Source organism: Leopardus geoffroyi, chromosome C1 (assembly GCF_018350155.1).
Source record: "Leopardus geoffroyi isolate Oge1 chromosome C1, O.geoffroyi_Oge1_pat1.0, whole genome shotgun sequence".
NCBI lineage: Eukaryota > Metazoa > Chordata > Mammalia > Carnivora > Felidae > Leopardus > Leopardus geoffroyi.
This window is the reverse complement of record NC_059328.1, coordinates 44,233,481-44,256,518: the sequence shown is the minus strand read 5'-3', so window position 1 is coordinate 44,256,518 and position 23,038 is coordinate 44,233,481. Positions and strand designations below refer to the sequence as shown.

The following is a 23,038-nucleotide window of genomic DNA, read 5'->3' as shown; positions in this document are numbered from 1 at the left end:
ATCACCCTCCAAAATGCAAAGCCAAGCAAGTGTCTCCTGCTTTCCCATAGGTGAAGGTTCCCCACCCTGTGCAGGTTGGGGCCAAGCTCTTTATCAGGGTGACCCAGGCCTCTCACCCCCCAGGCCCATCTCCCTGAGCACCCCCACTCCCACCTGGTGATCCAGTCACATTGCACTGCCCGTGTCCCCAAGCAAGGCCTCTCCCACACGACTTTGCGCACTCCCCTCTGTCTGGAACATCCTCCCCTAGTTCCTGTCCCCATGATTCTCCAGGTCAGCTCAGGCCATGCCTCTTCTGAAGGCCACCTGCCCCACCCAGGAGACTGGCTTCCTCCTCTGTGCTCCGAATCCCCCCGTAGCTCCCTGACCCATCTTGCTCCCCTTGGGGGCCCTGCCATTGGCGCTTGCTGGGTCTGACATCCTTACAGGCTTGAACCCCCCTCCTTCAGCACCAGCCCTGGAATGGCTGCTCCACATACGAGATGCTACAGCCTCCTGACACCCCTTGGTTTCTTCTCTCCTACAATATGTCACGGGGGGGTCCCCAGAGCCTGGCACAGTGCCGCACACAGAGCGGGGCTCAGCAACCAATTGGTTATCTGTCTCGTGTGAAGTGTCATAGGGGGGTCCTTTGCAGCCTGGTGTCCATTTCAGAGCTGTTCCGCCTACCAGAAAGCCACAGCTGGATAAGGTCCCTCTTCCTCCGAGAGGCAGCCTGCAGAAACCTCAGAGCCAAGAGAGGTAGGGAAGCTCAGAGCTCACTGGCATCTTTCCCAAGAATGACGAGCAACACACAGTGTGCTGGTTGGAAAGACCCTTCTCTCTTTGTGGTTGGCCAGGAAATGATGCTCTCACCTTCATCTTTGGTCCCAAGCCCCAGGCCTCTGTGTCCAGGGTCCTCCTGGGTAGCTCCTCAGCGATGACCAACGACCCCCATGACCCCACGAGATCTGAACCAAACTCCCTCCCGACATGCTCCACACCATCCAGATTCCCTCCATCGTCCCACCTGGGCATCATTCATCATTCTAGATAGTCTTAACAGGCACACACACACACACACACACACACGTGCGTGTGCTTCTGAATCAGTCAATCTATCAGCGGCCCTGATAGATTTCTCTGTGAGCCTCTGTAAACCAAAGTCCCTGTGTACCTTACAGGTGATTCTTGGACTCATTTAAATTCCAGGGTCCCTCGGGGCGCCTGGGTGGCGCAGTCGGTTAAGCGTCCGACTTCAGCCAGGTCACGATCTCGCGGTCCCTGAGTTCGAGCCCCATGTCAGGCTCTGGGCTGATGGCTCAGAGCCTGGAGCCTGTTTCCGATTCTCTGTCTCCCTCTCTCTCTGCCCCTCCCCCCGTTCATGCTCTGTCTCTCTCTGTCCCAAAAATAAATAAACGTTGAAAAAAAAAAATAATAAATTCCAGGGTCCCTGATGTAGGGACCGTCTCTAACTTACTTCCCACGCCAGGGGCCCCCAGGACACCCTCAGAGCGAGGTGGTGACTCAGCCCCTTCCCTGTGGACTCACTGCCCCAGGAGTGGCTTGTGTAACCTAGGCCAGCACGCCAAGCCTATCAGCTTCAATCTCAGGTAGATAATCTGTCAACCACAATCTGGGATGGAAGGAAAGTTCATATGCCTCGGGCACATCTAATTTGTCCTTGTCATCAACCCTTGCCTGACCTTGGTGACTTCCTGGGGCAGGGCAGAATACGGAAAAGAAGGATCCAGCTGCCACCTTTTGCACAGGGGAAGACTCCTGCTCCGATCTCCAGGAAAGCAAGGTCGAGTGGGCAGTATCCCGACTCCCAGGCAGGAACAGAAAGGCAGGGGACGGGGGCTTGGTCCAACCTTTTCTGGCCTCTTGAAGGGCTCAAAGTTTGTGGTGGAGGTGTTAGGACTTTCTGCTGGATTCGTTAAGATCCTGAGAGGGTGTGGAAAGAGGAGGAGGGGAGGGAGGGAGGAGGAGCCTCAGGGGCGGTCTCTGCACCTAGACGTTCCTGACCTGCAGGAGCTGGAGTGTCTCCGTGGAGAAGTGGATGCCGCATGGGGCTCCTGCCTCCCCCGGGATCCTAGCTACAGGGAGCCTCCGGGGACTCTGGGCCTGAGGAGCTGGGAGGCATCCCACAGAGAGGATCATCATGGCGTGTAAGAAGTGGTGCTCCAGCCGGCAGACCAAGTGGGCCCTCGTCGGCAGTGCCAGTGTGGTTCTGGTTTTCGCCTTTGGGATGGTCCTGAGCTTCGTGCTGCAGCAACGCACCCGGCCAGGTAGGGGCCTCCCTGTCGTGCCACCTGCTTGGCTTCCCCGTCGCCCACTCTGACAGCCTCCTCTCCCATCCCACGTCCCCCACTGAGACTCTGTCCCCAGCAGAAGGCCCCATCAACTTTCCCCTCCTCCTCCACCAGGCTCCGGTTGCCCCCGGCCCAGACCTCCCTCCTGGGCCCCTGAATGGGCCTTCTCGTTTGAAGATGATGTGGGCATCTCAGACTCAGAAGACAGAGCTCACTTCGTATTCCCCCCATGCCCATTTCCCCTTCCCTTCCCGCGGAAACTGGGGGGCAGCCTCCACTCTCGCTTCTGCCTCGTGTCTGTAGCCACAGCACCTGGCTTCTACCCTGCGCCCCCTCTACCCTCCCTGCCCACCGGGCACCCCGGCCTCCGGGGTCCTTGACCCCTGCTTCGGCTTGCCTGCAGACTGCCTCTGTCTGCAGCCTGCTCTCTCCAGCCAGCGCTCACTCTGTAGCCCGTGAGATCTTGCTAAATACAACCCCCCTCGCTGCCCTCAGCACACAGCCAACCCCTTTGCTGGCGTTCATGGCCGTTCACAACCTGATCACAATGCCCCTTTCCAATGCTGCCCACACCATGTCCCCCGCAAGCCAGTGGTTATTCCTCTAGGTGACCACCCTCTTTCCTCGGGCCCAGCCTTTGCTTATACTGTTCTCTCTGTCAGGAACAACCCGGTCCCCCTTTCCTATCCCATTTGCACCCATCCTCAAGGCCCCCTTAAAAGTTCCCTCCTCTGTGAACGTCCTGATTGCCTAGGCTGGTTTGGGGTCTCCTTGTGCCCAGGAGCCCACACATTTCTCTCGCGCACAGCGCTGATGGCCCCCGAGACCCCCTGTCTCGCTGTCAGATGGAGAGCTGGACACACCCTGGGAGCCCAGGGAGGGTCAGTGGGACGAACGGACAGGAGTCTTGGGCAGAGGCGAGAACCGATGCTAACGGACCCCTTGGGCTTCATGCCAGGCTGTGAGCAGGAAGCAGCCTGCCGCCCGGACGCAGACATGCTGGACTACCTTCAGAGCCTCGGCCAGATCAGCCAACGAGATGGCCTGCTGGTCACCTGGTACCACGCTGCCAACAGCCAGAAGGAGATGGGGGCTGCCCTAAGCAGTAAGTCTGGCTGCCAGGACTGGGGCAGGCCAGGGCGGGGGTGGAGGAGGTGGGGGGAGAGCAGAGGTGGGGATGAGACAGCACCACCTAGGAGGCGGCATTATGGTGAGAACCAGATGTGTGATTCCAAAGTCATCATGTCCTGCCCTCCGTCCCAGCTGCCCCCTCCACCACCTGCCAGCTGACAGCTGTCCCTGCCTAGCCTGTGGAAGCCAGAAGAAATGTGAGTTTGAGGCCCAGTGCTATCAAAAAGAAGCTGTGAAAACCTGAGCAAATTGTGTGATGCCCCTGAGTCTCCAGTTCAGACTGATTATGGCAACCAGTCAGCGGCCCTGGGGTAGCAGACAAGCGATCCGACCCTACTATAGCAGGACTTTGGCCAAGAAGAAAGTCAGTGACTCCAACCAGGCAGTGCCCAATAGCAAGCAGCAGGGAGAGGTACCCCTTAGCATAGCTTCCGGGGTCCGGAGAGAACCCCAGGCCCAGTTTTCTCCCGGAGGGTCCTGCCAGAGCCCTGGAGTAGGCTTCTAGGAGAAGGATGGTGCCACAGCTGGGGTGGGGACCGAGTGGGACCCAGGGGCAAGGTTAGGCTGGTGAAATCATCTTGGACATGACTTCCATGTGGAGAGGAGGGGCCAGAGCCAAGATCTGGGAGGCAGCCGGAACCAGGTTCAAGTCTTACCTTGGCCCCCTGCTGGCAGAGTGATTTGGGACAGGTGACGTCACCTGTCTGCAGTTCACTTTTTCCCTCTGCAGAATACGGATTGGTAGAATTTCCGTCTCATTTGTCATCCGAACCAGGGCACTTCCGATAGCGAAAGAAATCATTACCGAAAATTATGCAGAGACAACATGGGGCACCTGGGTGGCACAGCAGTTAAGTGTCTGACTCTTGATCTCAGCTCATGTCCCGATTTCACGGTTTGTGAGTCTGAGCCCCACATCAGGCTCTGCACTCATGGCACGGAGCCGCTTGGGGTTCCGTCTCTCCTTCTCTCTGCCTCTCCCCCCACTTGTGCACACACACACACACACTCTCTCTCTCTCTCAAAATAAATAATAAAAATAAGCAAAAACGAAAAAGAAAATTGTGCGGAGACAACAGAAATACACCCAACTATCTCAGGCAAAGGGGGAGGTATGGTCACTCTAGTTCCGTGAGCTCCTCCACGTGAATAATGATTAACACTCGGTGAATGCCTAACCAAGGCTATCTCCATTAAATAATAATTCTTGTGAGTGAGGAAAAGGAGGCCCAGAGAAGTCCAGTAACCTGCCAGAGTTAACAGACTGCAAACAGGAGCGCTGGGACCAGTAGGCCGCAATCTGGGTCCAGAGCCTGCCCGCTCGGCCGGGGTGCTGTCCTGCCTGGCTGTGCTGTGTAGAGCCTCCTGGCACGTGGGGTGGAATGGGGGGAGGCCTCGGGAGCTTCCTGTCCCCTCAGGAGACAGCCCTCCCTCCCTCCTCACTTGTCCCTTCCTCATATCCCGCCCGAACACAGCGGCCCCCCAGATTCAGCATCTCGAGGGCAAGACAAGACAGAAGGCTTTTTTGAGGAAGAAGCTGGGTCTAGGGGGCAATCCCAAGGAGGCAGATTAGGTCCAGAATGTACTTTCTGCCGGTCTTCAGTCCAATTCATTGAGTGCGCGGCTGGGCCCTTGCTCTGGGTCGATCTCCAGGGGAAGGTTGAGAAATGAGTAAGATGTGACCTTGTCTCCAAAGGGCTCACAGCGCCTTAAGGGAGGCAGCATCAGAAGGTCACCAGGGCTCAGAGATGGCTTTTGATGCACCCTGCCTCCCCGAGACTGGCACCGGCCCCCACTGGATGGGGAAGGAGACAGCTATTCATCCATTCTCATGAGCTACCCTCTTACCTGCACCCCCACCCGGTTCTGGCCTGGCTTCTCTGGGCCTCACCGGGGCCCAAGCCTTTTGGACCCCTCTCTCTGCGTCTTTTTTAAAAAAATTTTTTAATGCTTATTTTTGAGAGAGAGACAGAGCGTGAGCGGGGGAGGGGCAGAGAGCGAGGAAGACACAGGATCTGAAGCAGGCTCCAGGCTCTGAGCTGTCAGCACGGAGCCCAACGCGGGGCTCACAAACCACAAGATCATGACCTGAGCTGAAGTAGGACATTTAACCGACTGAGCCACCCAGGCGCCCCCCTGCCCCGCCCCCCTCTCTGCATCTTAACCAAAAGTTAAGATGAGAAAGAAATTTGTGCTCATCAAAATGAAGGCCGCCTTCATAAAGCCCTTTACAGTGTAACAACGTGCTTTAACACCTATGTCCTATTTTCATGGCCTGGGGAGGCTCATCCCCACCTTGCCAACAGGGAGTCCCACGCTCTAGAAGTAGGATCTATAACAGGATGAAATGCGATGATGTGAAATGCCCAGCTGGCTGCCAGGGACAGCCTGGCACTCACCTTCCTTCCCCTCCTGGAAATCCAGGCACCTAGATTCTAGAGAAATCTGCAAAAATCCTGACTTTGGCCAAGCTGTTTCTTTAACCTTTCTGGACCTGGGTTTATCGATCTTGACTTTTCTATCATTAATTCACTCCGTTGTTCATCATTCAACAACCATTTGTGAAGCTCTTTGTTGTTGTTGTTTTTTGGTTTTTTGGTTTTTTGTTCTTTGTGTTTTTTTTGTTTTTTTTTTTTTTTTGGTTTTTTTTGAGGCCTGATACCAACTAGGCACCAGAAATTCAAGTGATGTTCAATTCAGACCTGGACCCTACTCCGTGGTGCCTACAATCAGGAAGGTTGATGCTAAGTGAGCAATTACATGGGGCCAAGCACTCAAAAAAGTAGCACAGAAGCAGGTGACTAAGTCAGACTGGGCATGGGGTTCAGGCACGGCCTCCCTGAGGAAGTGATATTTTAAGCCAACACTAACACATGAGCAGAAGGTGGCCTAGTAAAGCTGCAGAGGAAAGAGTGTTGCCAAGGCAACAACCATGAGCAAGAGCCCAGAGATGGGAGCACACAACAAATTCGAGCCTTAGCACTACTCAAAGTGTGGTCCATGGACCAAGGGCATGGGCATGGCTAGGGAGCTGGTTAGATATGCAGTATCTCAGTCCCACCCCTGATCCCACTGCTCGGAACTTGAATTTTTTTTAATATATTTTTTAAATGTTTATTTCTTTAGTCTGAGAGACAGAGAGCACATGCGCAGAGGAGGGGCAGAGAGAGAATCTCAAGCAGGCTCCACGCTGTCAGTGAAGAGCCCCATGTGGGGCTCGATCTCACATACTACGGGACCATGATCTGAGCTGAAATCAAGAGTCAGATGCCTAACTGACTGAGCCACCCAGGCTCCCCCAGAACTTGAATTTTAAGAGTGCCTGCGTGATTTGTGTGCACGTTAATGTTGCAGAAGCTGGAGGGGCTGGAACCTAGAGATCAGGGAAAGGGGGACTCAAGGTGAGCTTGGAAATTTTGTCAGGGCCTAAGCCTGTCCATGCAGGACCACAAGGGCTATGGTAAGGAGTTTGGATTTGATCCTAAGGGCAACGGGTGGGGCTGTTGTTTGGTTGTTTTTTATAGGAAGTGACGTGATCAGGTACATACATGTTTAGAACACTCACTCTAGTTGCTGTATGTAGAGAATGCACTTCAAGGAGAGCCAGGCTAGAGGTGAGAGGTCAGGAGGTTGTGAGTGAAAACCAGGAGAAAGGGCTCCTGCTGATGCCAAGTGTCTGTTATGCTGCAAAGCTGAACGTGACCCCTCCCTCCCTCCACTGCACACCCCAAATGCCGAGTGACCCTGGCAGGGTCTTCCCGGTCCGCTTCCGTTGGGAAGGCCTTAACTCTCTCCTAGGTTGAACTCTGGAGGACAGGGTTTTAAAAATTGAAATTGAAAACTGAAAAGAACAATGCTCCGTGCTGTTAAGGGTGCAAGGAGATGGGCAAGCTTACGTACCTCAGGTGGGAATATGAATCAGAACAACTTTTCTAGACAGTGATGTGATAATATGGACTTAGTTTTTTTTAACGTTGACTTATTTACTTTTTAAATTTTTTTTAATGTTTTTATTTTTGAGACAGAGCATGAGCATGAGCAGGGGAGGGGCAGGGGGGGGGGGATACAGAATACGAAGCAGGCTCCAGGCTCTGAGCTGTCAGCACAGAGCCCGATGCGGGGCTCGAACTCACGGACTGTGAGATCATGACCTGAGCTGAAGTCGGACGCTTAACTGACTGAGCCACCCAGGTGCCCCTACTTATGTACTTTTTGAGAGACAGAGAAAGAGAGAGAGAGAGAGAGAGAGAGAGCATGAGTAGGGGAGGGGCAGAGAGAGAGAGGGAGAGAGAAAATCCCAAGCAGGCTCCTCACCAACAGCACAGAGCCCGATGCGGGACTCAATGCCACAAACCACGAGATCATGACCTGAGCCAAAATCAAAAGTTGGATGCTTAACCAACTGAGCCACCCAGGCACCCCAATAATTTACACTTTAAAAATGACCCTTCATGGCCCTACCTCAAGTTCCACAAGTAGGGATTAGAAATAATTCAAAAGTCAGGATAAAAATATGCACCATTTGTTAGTAGCAAAAAATTAAAAACTACCAAAATGTCTCAGGAATAAGAGGTGGTTAACTAAATCATGGTGAGCACCCACAACCAGAGTTTCTGTAGCCATTTTTCTTTTTTAATAAGACATAGAAGGGGCGCCTGGGTGGCGCAGTCGGTTAAGCGTCCGACTTCAGCCAGGTCACGATCTCGCAGTCCGGGAGTTCGAGCCCCGCGTCGGGCTCTGGGCTGATGCCTCAGAGCCTGGAGCCTGTTTCCGATTCTGTGTCTCCCTCTCTCTCTGCCCCTACCCCGTTCATACTCTGTCTCTCTCTGTCCCAAAAATAAATAAACGTTGAAAAAAAAAATTAAAAAAAAAAAAAAAGACATAGAAGATTGTGAAGATGCCATAATACTGAAAGAAAAAGATCAAAAATTACAAATGTAGTGTGGTCTCAATTGTATAAAGACCATATGTAGGCAAAAATGGAAGAAAATACATCCAAACGTGAACTATGATGGAAATGTGGATGAATTTTTTCTTCCTGCTTTTCTGTATTTTCCAAATGTTCTTTGATAAATGCATGATGCTTTGGTGATGGGAAAAAAAAAATTTTTTTTAAAGGAACTGATCGAGTTGTGCCTCTTGCCCAGGCAACGCCATGGTCCTGGAGGCAGACGTCACCATAGAAGGACTCAATACGGTCAATGAGACAGGAGTCCCCGTCATGGCGCACCCCCCAGCCATCTACAGCGACAACACCCTGCAGCAGTGGCTGGAGGCTGTGCTGGCTTCTTCACAGAAGGGTGAGGACTCTCTCAGCCCCTCCCCAGCTCCCCAGCTCTCGGGTCCTCCCCTGGCTCCTTGTCTGAGCTTTCCGGCCCTAGTGGCCCAGAGAATTCCAGGTGAGGTGGGGGGTGGCAAAGTGCCAAACACGTTCAGGTTGTTCCCTCCTGAATCCTCCAAATTGGGTATAGCCTGTTCAGAGCCCAACTCTGCCCTTCCCTCCCAGGTCCCTTTGCCAATTGCCATCTGAATCTAGGCATCAAGGCATCCCCCTCACACCTCCCCCCACGTCCTTCACCCCTTCACCACATGCCGTCCCCAAACTCAGCCGCTCTAGTCTTCCCTCCACCGCAGCCACCAGGCACATCTGAGTGAGATTTCCAAAATGCCCATTTTGTCATGCCACTCCCCTCTTTATCCCTGCATGGCTCCCCACTGTCCTTGGGCAAAGCGTCATCTCCTTGGCCTGGCTTTCCACACCCCTCTCCCAGTTCCCAGCCTCGCCCCTGCAGTTCTCTTCATCACCAGCCCCTGGCTGCCTGAGTGGACAGGCCTGTGTTCACAGGGGCCCTTCATCTACCTTGATCGCCCTCCTCTACTCAAACAACCCTCCCTGCAGGCTAAGTGACTCCCCACACAGGCTCAGGTGGCTCAGGACCCTCCAAGCCTGCCCTTTCCAAGAACCATGGTCTCTTTTCATCAGATGCTTGACAACCCCTACAACAGCCCAAGTCCAAGCCTCTGTTTCCTCCCCCTCTCCCCCAGGGGCGGGGGCAGAAGCTCATTCCCCGGAGGCAGGTCCTTCCTCTGGGTTAGCTCTGCCTGTTTGAAAGCCCTCTTTTCACCCAGCTGGAATCTGGTGCCTGGCTTCTCTCCTTCTCCCGCTCCCAGCCCCAAACACACACACACACACACACACACACACACACCATACCTGCTCTCACTGCTCCAGGAAGTCAAGTCTGCCGGTTCCTTCTGCCCTGAGCACGAGAGGCCATTTCCCCAAGTTCTTGGCCCCCTCCCCACAGGCATCAAACTGGATTTCAAGAGCCTCAAGGCTGTGGGCCCCTCCCTGGCCCTCCTGCGGCGGCTCACAGAGGACGGGAGAGTCCGAAGACCTGTGTGGATCAATGCCGACATCCTGAGGGGCCCCAATGTCCCCATCTCAATCGAGGTCAATGCCACACAGTGAGTGTTCACCTCTCTGCCCCAGCTGCATCCAGCCCGCTTCCTTCAACATCTGGCACAGAAAGTGCTCAGGGCACATTTACTGAGTTTACCTCCAGACACACCCTGTCATCTGACCTCTGAGCCTTTGCACATGCTGTTCTCTCTGCCTTTTCCCCCATTCCCTGATGAAGCTAGGCCCCGTCATGACCTCCTCCAAAAACGACCCTGACATCCCAGGCTGCTGAGAACCTTCCTCCACACTTCCCTCCTAACACAGCCCTGATTTCATTGGGCTGTCACTACCGATGACAGGGTTACAGCCCCTACTACACTGTGGACTCCTGGAGGGCAGACAGGGCCCAGTCCTTTCTGTATCCCCAGTGACCAAGGCAGGGCTTGGCCTGCTAGAAAAAAGTCTAAAAGTGCTAACTCCTTCCCCAGCCCCCCTGAAATCCCGGCACTGCCACCAGCAGCCGTCACACGGCCCAGCTGCATAGTGCTCCACAGTTTATAGTGAAGGGCCACACAAAAGAAGAGAGTGTGTCCCATTTGACCTTTACATAGCAACACCACGTTAGGAGTATCTCCCCCCATTTTGCAGAAGAGAAAGCTGACCAGTAATCAAGACTCAATTTGTTGAATGTTTATTATGTGCCCAGCCCCTGTTTCAAAAGGCACTTGAGTTATCAAGAGAATGAGGTAGGTGCTATTATTTTCATTTTATTAACAGAAGAACAATCTCGTTGAAGTTACACGACTGGCCTAACTCTAATGATTGCAAAGCAAAGATTCAAAGCCAGGCCTTTCTGATTCTAACGTCCATCTGTCCATCTGTCCAGCCAGCCAACAATCCATCCATCCAGTGTTTATTGTGATTCTCAAACTGAGATGCATTTGGAAAGCAGCAGTTGGGACAATGCAGTCAGTGGCCCCAAGATAAATATGGCTCATCTTCTTGGAGTGTCGATTTCACTCACTAGTTTAGGGAGGAGAGGGTCATGTTATTTCTCTATTAAAAGTTCTATCAGGGCAAAGTTTAAATGAAATTTTAAAAATAAAATCTGAAGCTTCAGAGACTTACAGCTGGCAGAGTCCAAATTCCCACATCTGGGGGCCCTGGCTTGTCTCCCCGGTCCAGATGGGGACGCTTCAGAGGCCCTGCCCTCCCAAAAGGGACGCCATCTTTGAGAATCAAAGAGGTTGAGTGAGCTGCCCAAGGTTACAGAGTCAGGACCTGAACCTGGAACCTAGAACCCCTGACTCCAAAGTCCGTGCCTTATTTATAGGACCTAAATAAGTCACTTATGTTCTTCAGGACTCTGCTTCTGTCCTTATATTCTATATTCACCGGGCCTTGTCGCTTCCTAGCACGGTGACGGGATCCCAGGAGATGGGGAAGGGGACAGCAAGGCTCTCAAAGACCAGTGTCTCTGATTTCTCTGCAGGTTTCTGGCCTTGGTCCAGGAGAACTATCCTGAGGCCACCCTGTCTCCAGGTTGGACCACCCTCTATGTGCCCCTGTTCCCGAACAGAACGTATACCAGAGCCATGGTGGAAAAGATGCAGGGACTGGTGGGAGCACTGCCACAGAAGGTCACCTTCCCCGTGCGGGCTGTCATGGTGCGGGCTGCCTGGCCCCACTTCAGCTGGCTGCTGGGCCAATCTCAGAGGTGAAAACTCCCACGCCCCTGCCTTAGCCCCTGACCCACCAAACCCACGCCCAGGCATTGATGCCTCCAGACACTTAAACACATTTGTCTAATACCCGCTGGTGCTCACATCTTCTACTACGGCCCTGGTTTTGCTTGTATACCTCTGGTGACAGGCTGCTCACTACCATTTGAGGCAGCCAGTCCACTGGTGGATAACATCTACCTAATGAAAAGTCTTCTGCCCATGGGAGCCAGCTGTGCCCTGCACAGCCTGCACCTGCAGCTTCTGCCCAGGATGGTCCTGCAGGAATTGAGGGACCCCCATCTGCACTCCTGCAGTCTGCTCCTAGCTGCCCAGCCCCACCTTCCTCAGCCACTTCCCACAGGAGTCTCAAGGCTGTCTCCTTCCCCCTCCACACCTAACTTCTCCCCCACGGCCCTGTATCCACCCCTTTCTGTCCTTGTCCCTTCCCTAAGACAGGACCAGAGATACACATTCCCAGTGAGGAGGCAGGGCAGACCATCCCCTCCGTCCTTCTCAGTCTCTGCTTTTGCTCTCCATTCGTGAAGCCCTGTGGCTCCTTCTGCCCCTGAGGAGGAGGTAGTTCTCAGGGAGAAAGGGCTGGTGGGAAGCTGGAGGCCAGACGCTCTATTCCTGCCTAGCTAGGGTCCAGTTCTGAGCACAGGAGTGGGGTTGAGGACCTTGCTGGGCCCAGGAAGGTGCTGAGCTGGCTCTCTGGGCCCCAGGTACAGCCTGACGCTGTGGCAGGGCGCCTCGGACCCCGTGTCAGTGGACGATCTCCTCTATGTCCGAGACAACAGTGCCTCTCACCAAGTCTACTATGACCTCTTCGAGCCTGTCCTGTCGCAGTTCAAGCAGCTGGCCGGTAGGGAAGGGTGTGGGTGGGCAGGAAGGGGCGGGGGGGGGGGGGCGTGGATTCTGCACAGAGCAGCATTTGGTGGACACTGGAGCAGAGCTGGAAGGGCGAGGCATCGGAAGAGGAAAATTCTGGGTCTAACGGGGTCAAGGAATCCTTTCAAGCACCTATCGTGTGCCAGACCTTGGTATGGTATGCTGGGCAAGCCTCATATCCAGGAAGCTGTGATTCTGTTTTACGGATAGGGAAACTGAGGTTCAGAGCAGCTAAGTAATCTACACAGTCATTTGCTTGTACATAGCACAGCTTAGATTGGAACCCAGCAAATTCCAAACCCCATGTACGTTTCCCTTACAGCATAGTTCCTCAGAGACTGCCCCCCCCTCACTGTACCCACTAATCAGTGGCCCAGATGCTACCTGTTCCCTTGTCCAGACCCCTCATTCCCTTGACCCTGAACCTAGGAGAGCCTGCAGTTAAGCCATCCCAAAGGGAACCCATCGGGTTCTCAACATTCCTGCACAGGCGCCATCTAGGGGAGGGAGGGGGAATTCCAGCTTGGGGCTCCATCAGGTTCCCACCCCAGCAACTCTGCTCGTTGGCTGTGGGACCTTGGGTAAGTCTCTTATCATCTCCAGTGGACTCCACTGGAGCAAGCAAGCCTGGCGGGTCGCTGTGAGGCTTAGAATGCACGTAGACACAGTGCACAGAAGGCACTCCGTGAATGGTGGCCGCTTCACCTTGGCAATTTGGGGTCCCACAGCGAATGCCACGCGGAAGCGAATTTACTACACGGGAGGCAGCCTGATCCCTCTTCTCCAGCCCCCCGGGGGAGACGGTCTGAGCGTGGAGTGGCTGGTTCCTGACATCCAGGGCAACGGGAGAACAGCAATGGTTAGCCTCCCAGGTAAGGTCTGCCTTTAGCCCTTGTGCTCCTAGATAAACTGTGGGGGGTTCCTTTGCTTGGGGTAGGAACCTAGGGTCTCTGTTACCGTGGCAACAGGCTGGATGCCACGGTGGGGGAGTACAGGGCTATCAAGAGCACGGGACTCCTAGCCTTCAGTGCCCTTGAGCCCTGACCTATATCTGCTGCAGGAGAGGCAGGCACAGGCCCCAGGGCTCAAAGGCCAAGAGCTGAGCTAGCAGCTGATCACGTCATCCTTATGAGCCCCAGGCACATTTATAAAGCAACCCTTCCACCCGAAGCCTGGACCAATCAACAGATCTCAGCAGATGGGGCACCAGCTTCTCCTTTACCACCCCTTTCACAAGGGCCTCTGACACCCCACCATAACCCCAACTCCTGACACCGTTGTCTGCCCTGCCTCTTCCAGACAGAGAAGGCATGATCCTGCTGAACGTTAGCCTCCAGGAGCCTGCAGCCAAGGAGCCGGTGCCCATCGTACGCGCCCCGGGAGGCCCCGCCCTGACACTGGAGTCCTGCCTGCTGCAGCTCGCTGGGCGTCCTGGACACTGGGGTGTCCATCTGCACGTAGCAGAGCCCTCAGCCCTCCGGCCAGCCCTGGCCATGCTGGCCCATCTCTCCACACTCGGCCACCTGCCTCGGCCTGTGTGGATCGGGGCCACAGTCTCCCATGGCAGTTTTGCAGTCCCTGGCCACCTGGCCGGCCAGGAGTTGCTTACGGCTGTGGCTGAGATCTTCCCCCATGTGACAGTGGCACCGGGTTGGCCTGTGGAGGCGCTGGGCAGCGGCTACAGGGAACAGCTGCTTGAAGATATGCTGGAGCTGTGCCGGGCTCTCTGGCAGCCTGTGTCCTTCCAGCTGCACGCAGGACTGCTGGGCCAGAACACGGCTGGAGTCGTGGCCAGGCTGCTGGCCGCCTCCCCCAGGGCCACTGTCACGGTGGAGGACAGCCCTTTGGGGGGCAACTATGCATCCGTGCGGGCAACGCTGCTGGCGGCCAGGGCTATGGACAAGACCCGAATCTACTACAGGCTGCCCCGGAGCTACCGTGAAGACTTGCTGGCGGACGTTGGCAGGAACTGAGCGCCCAGTGGTGCTGGGCAGGTGGACCCCTGGGTGAAGGCTTCCCCTGGGGCGGGGAGGGGGTGGGAAGGAATAAATGCCCCTGCCTTCCTCAATGCACTGCACGTGTGTCCCGTCCCTGGGGACCGGATGGAGTGGGCGTGGGCAGGAGGTGGCCACTGAGGGTTGCCTAGAGGGTCTGGAGGCTGGGGGCCAGATCGCTCCGGTTGTCCAAGAGGAACTGCTCACAAGCCTTGACGGTGGTATAGAACTCAGAAGAGAGACCAGCCACGTTGGTGGTCACGTAGTTGAGAAAGCCCGGGGTAGCCTGGTTGTAGTAGGACACCTGCAGGACAGGAAGCCACACTCAGGGAGGCTGGGCGGGGGGCTGGGGGGAGCCAGGTGGGCATGAGGCGGGCAGGGAAGGCAGAAAACGCAAGCCAGCACCCCTGGGCCGCAGAAGGTGACACACTGTGACTTCCTCCAGCAGGCTTCCCTGACCTCTGTTGTGGGGACTGACAAACAGGACACTGTCATCATGTGCCTCCTCTGGCAGATGAAGGAGGTTCCGGAGGACAGGGACTGGGTGTCCAGAGCCCAGCGTGGATAAACGGTGATACTCCAGGGTCGTAGAAACAAGTTAGAAATAAGCCCAGGGATCGGGCTGAGAAGCTCCTCAGGTTAAGGGTGTTAAGTTAGCGAACACCAGCCTAGTCCTTGCTGGGGTGAGTCTTGGGGTCCTAAGGCAGCGGTGCCTCAAGGATGGGGAGCTGCAGTACCCCCGCCCTCGCTCGCTCTCAGCCTCCTCCCCCGCATTTTCAATTAGCACTGGCTGCCCTGCTGAGTTTTATGGGCCCTGAGAGCCATATAAAGCCTTCCCAGACGAGAGAGGTATATAAGTAAATAAATAATGAGCTGAATTTTAGATCAGAACCCAGGCCTCTGCCCTCAGCATCCAGAGCTTTCTCCGAGACCCTGGAGTCTTGTCTCTGCACAGATTAGATCTTAATGAAGGCTTGTTTTCAGCCCCTGACACTCTTAGGCTGCCCCAAGCTAGAAGAGAGCCTGCTGGGGGGGTAGGGGCGGCAGGTGGGGCCCAGGTATGGGACTGACTGAGCCTGCAGCACTGAGCTCTGGACACGCATGTGGCTTTGGGGGCACTGTTGGGGGAAGGGGGACACCGGGCCTCACCTTGGTCAGCTGGTCCCCCTCTCGCCAGAAGCAGAAGCCTGAGCAGAGGGTCTCCCCGCGCCTGTATGCTGGTGTCTCGGGGTGCGTGGGCAGTGTAACGGACCTCAGCGCGATGACATAAGGGTCCCTGGAGCCGACAAAGGGCAGAGAGGGGCACACAAGGAGGTGAGGGCCTGCTCTTCCCAGCTCAGGCTCCAGAGCCCCCTCCACTCAGACATTCTCACCAGAGTCTAAGGCCCATAAACTCTTAAAGGCCCGAGGCCTGGCTCTGGACCAGGCTAGAGAGAGGAGGCACCTGTGGGTCAGCAGCCCTGAATCTGCCAGGAGCCAGCCTGGCTTTACTGTACATCTTCTGGAAAAGCCCCTCCACTGCAGCCACTCGAAGGAGTCACATACTTTGGGATTTCATGCTTCATTCTTCTGTGCTTGTCTCTAGCGGAAGTGATGCCGACTATCCTGACACAGCGGGCAGGCAGCCTTCCCACTTTTCAGCCAACATGGCGCCCTCAGGGGGTGAGGCCAAGGAGGTGGCCACATGAGCAAGGGCCTGTCCATGACCGGGGTGAGGCAGCCTCACCGCCCCAGGGACACAGGCCACCCCGCCTTAGAGCACAAGTGGCCAGAGGGGAGATGTGTCCCCTCGTCCTCCACTCTACCCACAGCAAGGCCACGGCAGCCCAGAAAAGCCAAGTGGCGCCTGAAGTCCGCAGCGGGCAGAAAGCAGAGCTCTGAGGCTAAGCTGACGCCCCCTCCCGGGTGGGGGTTAACGAGCCCCGCCCGCCTCCTACCTCAGCAGGCGGACACCCACCCGTTGTCGCACGGCTTCCGCCGAGAGGCCAGGATCACAAAGTCCTGGGGCTTGGCGTCACCGCCAAGGGCAGGGCTGATGACATGGTAGATGGCATCATCCTCATCCACCTGCTGCACTAGCTCCACGCTCCTGTAGGGAGGCCCAGAGATCAGGGTTCAAGGGAGTCACACTGGCCCAGGCTTTCCCATGCCGCAGCCTTCTTGAGCAGATGTCTGGGGGACTTTACCACCTACATTGCTCAGCAGGGACCACAGGAGGGCAGAAAGGCCAGGCCAAGCTGTACATGAACACACACACACACACACACACACACGCACACAGGAGCTCACATAGACGCGTCCACAGCCAAATGCACACGCATATAGACATGGGAACAAAGACATGCACACCTGTGAGCGTACACACATGCACAGACACACAGATACCCACCAATGCACACACACACCACGGTGTCTGTACATGTCTGCAGGTGCACACGCCCGCACCGATGTGGGACAGTTTAGTGGTTGTGAGCACCTGCCATGTGTCAGGCATTGCTCTAAGAGCTTTCCATGCACTGTGTCCTTGAATCCACAGCGGCCTATGCAGGAGGTGCTCTCAGTATCCCTACACATGAGGGGCTGACTCAGAAAATAACCTGCCCACAGCCACAAAGCCATTCAGGCTGAGATGTGCTCATACTGGCAGGTGCCAGAGTTCCGCCCCTTGGGCCCGGGCATGCTGCACATATGTGTCCAGGTACACACGCAGAGGCTTACACCAACACACGTGCACACACACAAGGACATCCACACAGAAACACACACGACCATGTCCAAACCCACCACTCTCTGTCCTGCTCTCTCACTCACCTTCAGAGGCTGTCTCATGAACAGGATGCTATCGGTGGGGTGGGAGGAAGCAGCTAGGGGTTCCCTTTCCCCTTGGGACACTCTCCCCACCAATCCCACCAAGGGTCAAGATCTGACCTGGCCTTCAAGGCCCACGCCAGCCTGCCTCTTCCAAGAAGTCTTCCTATTGTAGGCCCAACACCCCCAACATCCACCACCAAATCACCTCCCGGCTTTGTAGAATGTCACTGCCAACAGGCCTGGGGTCACCTAGACCAAGGCTTTTTTTTTTTTTTTTTTAAACAGCCTTTTTTGCACCAAAACCTTAAACAGAAAGCCTGTGTAGAAAGAGCCACAAGTAGGCCCACGCTGGTGAGTTAGATGGGAGTAGAAAGGGGAAGGCAATTGGTCAAAAATCAATTTGCCAAACCTACAGACCCTCCCTATGGCGATGCTCAGAAATACAGGCTCCTCATAAGCAGCCAATTGGAGAAATGATCAAAGAACTCCCCAAAGTAAGGTGTTGGCACAACAGAAAATGACTTTAAAGGGATTTGAAAAAATACCAGTTTCAACTTTAACATTCTCATATTAAACACTGAAATTTTGGCTATTTTCCTAAGAACAGATTTCTCTTCCTTGGTTAAATTCAGGAAGAAAATATTCGCCTGAAGAATCAGTAAATTCAGGGAACAAATGTATTCACAGGAATAACATTTATATTCAGTAACTCACTACATTCAAAAATAACATATGCATGCACATATCCATAAGAAGAGCTGGCAAACTGGGTGAATTCATCAAATCGGCCATTCCTTTAGTTACCCTGAGTCTGGGAAGGGGCCCACCTGCCCCCTCAGTGTTCTACCCCCCACCCCAAGTGGTCCCTGAGCCTTCTTTGGGGACACAGGACCCCACAGAACATGGTTTGAAAATCACTGATCTATCCAGAGTGCAGGTGCATGACCCACACTTCAAGTACCCATTTTAAGAAGAGGGAAACTGAGACCTAGAAAGGAAGTGACTTTGCCTGAGGTCACACAGCCAGTTGGGCCAGAAATAGGATTTAAACCCAGGCCTCCAACTCCAATTCCAGGCTCAGTCCCTTCCCTGAGGGCTCAGAACGCCCTTGACTCTGACACCCACCCAACGCATGTCTGTAATTCCCGCCCGCCTGCCCCGACGACGCCCAGTAGGGGCCAAGCATAATGGGGGATGGCTCAACAGAAGGACACCCCTGAAGGCCCACCTTCCCAACAGGCCTGAGAAAAGCACCCTGCCCCACTGGCACCTTGGCCCTCACCGGTAGTGCTTGTCCCACTCGGGCCTCCGAAGCAGGTCTGAGAGCAGCAGGAAGGCCTGGATTGTTTCCACCTGCACCAGCATCTCCATGTGGAAGGAGAGGAACTTGTCGTCCTCCAAGGTGTACAGGCGGACCTGCATGGGACAGAGGGCGGCCTCGTTCCTGCACCACCTCCCCAGCCTATGCTGGGGGCGGGGGGGCGGGGGTGCTGACTCTGATGCTGGAGACCAGGGCTAGAAGCTCAAGGCTGCCACTGATTTGCTGTGTGACTGTAAAAAAGTGACTCAACCTCTCTGAACCTCAGTCCTATCCCCATGAAAATGGGCTGTTGAGAGAATTCAGGACAGGTAGACAGGAGGGTATCCTACGAAACAATGACTGAGGCAACAATGGAGTAGATCCTTAGAGTCAGGCGCCCACTGAACCCCCTAATGTCACAGGTGGGGAAGTGACTCTCCCCAGGGCATGGGCAAAGCTCATGTTTTCCCTCAACCCATGCTTGTCCGCTGTCCCCATCCCTACAGGGAAGAAGGAGCAGAGAGAGGGAGGAAGCAGCAGGGCAGAGAGCAGCAGAGATGAGAGGTTGGGGGCAAGATGGTAGGCAGGCAGCAGAGGAAGATTTGTGGGTTCTCCACTCCAGGTCCTGTGGGAGCAGCGGTGTTTCTATAACTGGGTTGGTTTCACGGTCTCATCCAAATCCTTTTAAGAAATCCCCTTATGACATGAGTGCTTTGAGGGAATTTCTATTGCTTGCGATCAGTCGCCTCTGCTGGGTGGATGGGATCGGCTACCTGGTTGATCTCCGAGGACAGCACCCAGTTGTCCTTGGTCACAAGCATCTTCAGGGAGGAGACATTGTTGTAGCTCAGGTACACCTGGACAGAGCACATAGAGAAGCCTCACGCTCTCCCCTTGAGGGGCTCTGTGCTGAGGCCGTGCTGGACTGGGGGAAAGCACATCGAACTCTGAAGGCGGGTGGGTGCCGGGCCCTGGGCTTCGGGACAGGAGGGCCAGCCTTGGGCAGACTCACTGTGTGACCGTCTTCTCAGGGCCTCAGCTCCCTCAGCCAAACAGAGGGACAGGGGAAAGCCCTTTGCTAACTGTACCAGTCCTGAGGCACGACATAATATCCTGTCCCCTTCAGGACCACTTCCAAACCCACTCTGACGAGAAGGGAGAGTCAGGGTCCCCCCGCCCCCACCATGGGCCTGAGAACTGTCCAATCAGAGCAGGAAGTCTTACCTGGTTGCTAGGGTCCCAGGGGACAGAGATGGGCATTTCTGTCTGTTTACAGGACACAATGTACTTCCTGGGAGAGGGAAAAAGACAACCATGGTCCCTCGGGAGCCCATGTCTTCTGGAAGACTTCACTCCCTGTGCTCAGCCCAGCAGGCTGGGAGGGACTCCTATCTGGCCAGGCAGACTAGCGAGCGGGGCAACAGAAAAGAGCAGCTGGGACCATCCAGACTTGGTCACAAGTGGAGCTGGACCGGGCAGCGGGGAAGGGCGCCGGGTGCAGGCTCGGTGCCCCCACCCTTACTGAGCAGTCGGCTCCGCCTAAAGCAACTTCACCCTTGCGCCTCTGTGTCCTCCTCTGTACAGGGGACTGGGAGTCACATCTGCCTTACAGGGTCACCATGAAGACACTGGTAGGTGCTCCACAGATGCACCCTTTTCCCATTAACGCAGATGGTGAACCCCAGTACATTTCCAGCACTTTCAGGTCGGTAAAGTGCTCCGACAGCAGAGTCATTCACACCTGGCTGTGCATCTTGAGCAACTGTATCTCCTCTCAGGACCTTCCTTTTTAATGTTTATTTATTTATTTTGAGAGAAAGAGAGAGAGAGAGCAAGTCGGGGAGAGGCGGAGAGAGAGGGAGAGAGAGAGATTCCCAAGCTGGGTCCGCACTGTCAGTGTACAGCACAATGCGGGGCTTGAACTCATGAACTGTGAGATGGTGACCTGAGCTGAAATCAAGAGTCAGACACTTAACTGAGCCACCCAGGTGCCCCAGAACCTTTCTTTCTTCGTCTGCCCGACAGGCATCAGAATCAAAGGAAGGAACACAGGATTTAGAATTGGCCAGACCCGGCCAGGTTCAAGTTCTCACTCTGCCCATCATTCCTATCTGTATGCCCATGGCCACCTAACCCCTCTGTCCTCAGTGTCCTCGCCTGTACAATGGACCAGGAAGACCGCAGTGCAGTGAGGCTGCATGGATATAAAGGGCCCAGCCCAGTGCCGAGCACAGGGGCGGCACTGAAGAAATGGGAGTCCCCCGGGCCTGGGGAACAGGAGGACGGCCCTGAACCCGTGTCCCCTCCCTCCACCCAACCCACACTTGCCTGTCCAGTCGGATCTTCTTCCTGGCACTAGCCTCTCGGTACCGCCGCTCGCCATCCTGGGGAGAGATGCAGGGACGGACTACAATGCGGGCAACACAACCGGCTCGCACCCTCCTCTTACCCTCTGCCCCCCCACGGGCCCAAGGAGGTCCTTCCGCCCTAAAATGGAGTTCAGGTCTCACCAGGGCAGCCAGAGTCAAGGCAACCTGGACAGCAAAGTGCCAAGTCTCTGAGCTCCAGCTCAGTCTGAGCTCAGAGGGTCTCAGACTCTGAGCGACTTTGGGAACACCACCTGCCGTCGCTGGACCTCGATTTCCTCCTCTGCACCAGGGGATCCCCAAGGGCACTCACAGTGCTAGGAAGAAGCCACGTCTACCGAGCTCTTGCTGCTACCAGGCCTCTTCTAAAGCACTTCCCAGGCAAAATTTCAAATAAGCCTCACAACAACTCTCTGAAGTTGGGACTCATGTTATCCCCATTTCACAGAGGAGGAAACTGAGACACAGAAAGGTTGGTGGCTTGCCCAAGGCGGTAGGGGTAACAAGCGGGGCCAGGAACAGAACCCTGATGGCCTGACCCGGAGCCCACCCTCTCACCCACTGCCCCTAATGTCCCCTCACTCGTGAGCATTAAATGGCACGGTCCCTCATGTGCCGGTTCCTCCCCTCCCCCACCCCACCACTGTCAACTGCCCAGTGCCCAGCTGTGGAGTGGGGGGTTTTTACAGCCAGTGCTCAGCCCTGTGAGGCCGGCGGGCAGGGTGGGGGGCCTTCCCAGCGAGAGGGAGTGCTCCTCCAAGGTCACCCCAGGCCTCCCAGAAGCAAGCCGGGGACTGGCCCACAGGAGGCACAAGATCGCATTTTTTAAGAGACAGACTTTGAACCCAAGCCCCTGACTCTCGTCCCTGTGCTTCTTGCTCTCCTGTCACCTCCTCGGAATGGTCACCATTTACGGAGTGCCTACAGGGCTCAGCCAGGCACAGGGTCAGTGTCCCTCAGCGCCCCCCCCCCCCAACATCCCTGTGAGGCAGGGGTGTAGATACACCCACTTTACTGGCAGGGACCAGAAACTTGCAGAGGGCACCCAGTAGAACACGGAAGAGGAGAGTTTCAACCCACCTCTGCCCCCAAAGCCCGTGCTTTTCCAACCCTGCAGGCTCACGAATGCCTGTCAACACCTAACCATGAGCTAGGCCAAGGTGCCTGCCTTGCACAAGGGCATCTCCAGGGGCCACAAGGCACTCAGAGCTGGCTGTGCCCCAGCAGAGGGGCAGGGCTGAGCCCATCACTCCCGCACCACCCCCACTCTTGGGCAGAGAGGGAAGGGAGCTGGTGGCGGGACAGGGTGGCACTCACCCCAGGCTGGGGCCGAATCCAGGGCAGAGTCCGAGGCTGGTCGTCCGCGTCTAGGACCACGAAGGTCATGAAGGCGCTGTTGATGTGTCGCCGTTGGGTCTCAGCACCCTGGCGGTAAGCCTCTACGCACACGCCCACCTCCATGCTGAGAGAGAGGGAGGGCTGCTTCCATGCTGGACAGACTTTCCTGAGCCCACGTCCCCTCCCCAACACACACGTGCACATACGCACACGTGCACCCACACACATGTGCACGCACACCTGTCCACACCCCCACACCCCCTCACTTAGGAGGCTCTATGATCCCAGAATGTGGTCATTATGCAGAGGGGGAACCGAGGCCCAGAATAGGGCAATCACTGGGCCAAGGTCACACAGCAGTCTGGAAGAGAAGCTGGACTGGAAACGGGGCCTCGCAGCTCCTGGTTCAGGGTTTTTTCCCCTGCGCAGCCACAGGATGCGTGCTGGTCAGACTGTGAACAATGACGGTGACAGTAGTAATAATCCCTCACTGAACATTCTCTCTGGCACGCCACCAGTAACGCCTCATGGAACCCTCACAGCTAGGATGTAGTTGTGGTGAGCTCCATTTTACAGACAAAAGAACTGAAGCTCAGTGACGGTGAGAAACTTGCCTAAAGTCCAGCCTTTACAGCCAGTAAGGAGCGAGCCAAACTCGAACCCCGGGAGCCTGGCATCCTCGCTTTTAACAACTACACGATGATCTTTGAAATCACCAACAAAGACAGATATTTAAAGTAAGCTTTCTTGGAGGTAGCAGGATTCATTCCAAATTAAGGGCTCTGGGAC

General features: G+C 55.4%; 2 protein-coding genes across 5 annotated transcripts in view; one reads left to right on the top strand and one right to left on the bottom strand.

Annotated features, from left to right (window-relative positions):
* The first annotated feature begins 1,704 nt into the window (after positions 1–1,704).
* Positions 1,705–14,512, top strand: FAM151A (family with sequence similarity 151 member A). The gene is made up of 8 exons (XM_045477519.1): positions 1,705–2,270; positions 3,253–3,399; positions 8,573–8,725; positions 9,734–9,893; positions 11,321–11,545; positions 12,275–12,414; positions 13,169–13,312; positions 13,740–14,512. Exons 1-8 carry the CDS (start codon positions 2,144–2,146, stop codon positions 14,411–14,413), a joined length of 1,770 nt encoding a protein of 589 aa, XP_045333475.1. The 5' UTR covers positions 1,705–2,143; the 3' UTR covers positions 14,414–14,512.
* The window catches only part of ACOT11 (acyl-CoA thioesterase 11), a 46,880-nt gene continuing 34,345 nt past the window's right edge, over positions 10,504–23,038 (bottom strand). For 3 of the 4 annotated variants that reach the window (XM_045477517.1, XM_045477518.1, XM_045477515.1), the window contains exons 9-16: positions 22,229–22,373; positions 20,874–20,929; positions 19,770–19,836; positions 19,319–19,402; positions 18,528–18,661; positions 16,392–16,523; positions 15,584–15,710; positions 14,508–14,738 (exon numbers count right to left, since the gene is read on the bottom strand). In XM_045477517.1, coding sequence (XP_045333473.1) covers positions 14,583–14,738; positions 15,584–15,710; positions 16,392–16,523; positions 18,528–18,661; positions 19,319–19,402; positions 19,770–19,836; positions 20,874–20,929; positions 22,229–22,373 — 901 coding nt within the window. In that variant the 3' untranslated portion in view covers positions 14,508–14,582. Of the gene's footprint in view, positions 14,739–15,583; positions 15,711–16,391; positions 16,524–18,527; positions 18,662–19,318; positions 19,403–19,769; positions 19,837–20,873; positions 20,930–22,228; positions 22,374–23,038 lie in introns of all 4 variants that reach the window. The other variant, XM_045477516.1, reaches the window with a different exon arrangement.

What these genes read in the sequence shown, in the direction of transcription:
- FAM151A (XM_045477519.1), top strand. Translation starts at nt 2,144, where the DNA reads ATGGCGTGTAAGAAGTGGTGCTCCAGCCGGCAGACCAAGTGGGCCCTC. An exon ending in GCAGTTCAAGCAGCTGGCCG is followed by an intron (nt 12,415 to 13,168) that starts GTAGGGAAGGGT and finishes GGGGTCCCACAG; the next exon opens with CGAATGCCACGCGGAAGCGA. An exon ending in AGCAATGGTTAGCCTCCCAG is followed by an intron (nt 13,313 to 13,739) that starts GTAAGGTCTGCC and finishes TGCCTCTTCCAG; the next exon opens with ACAGAGAAGGCATGATCCTG.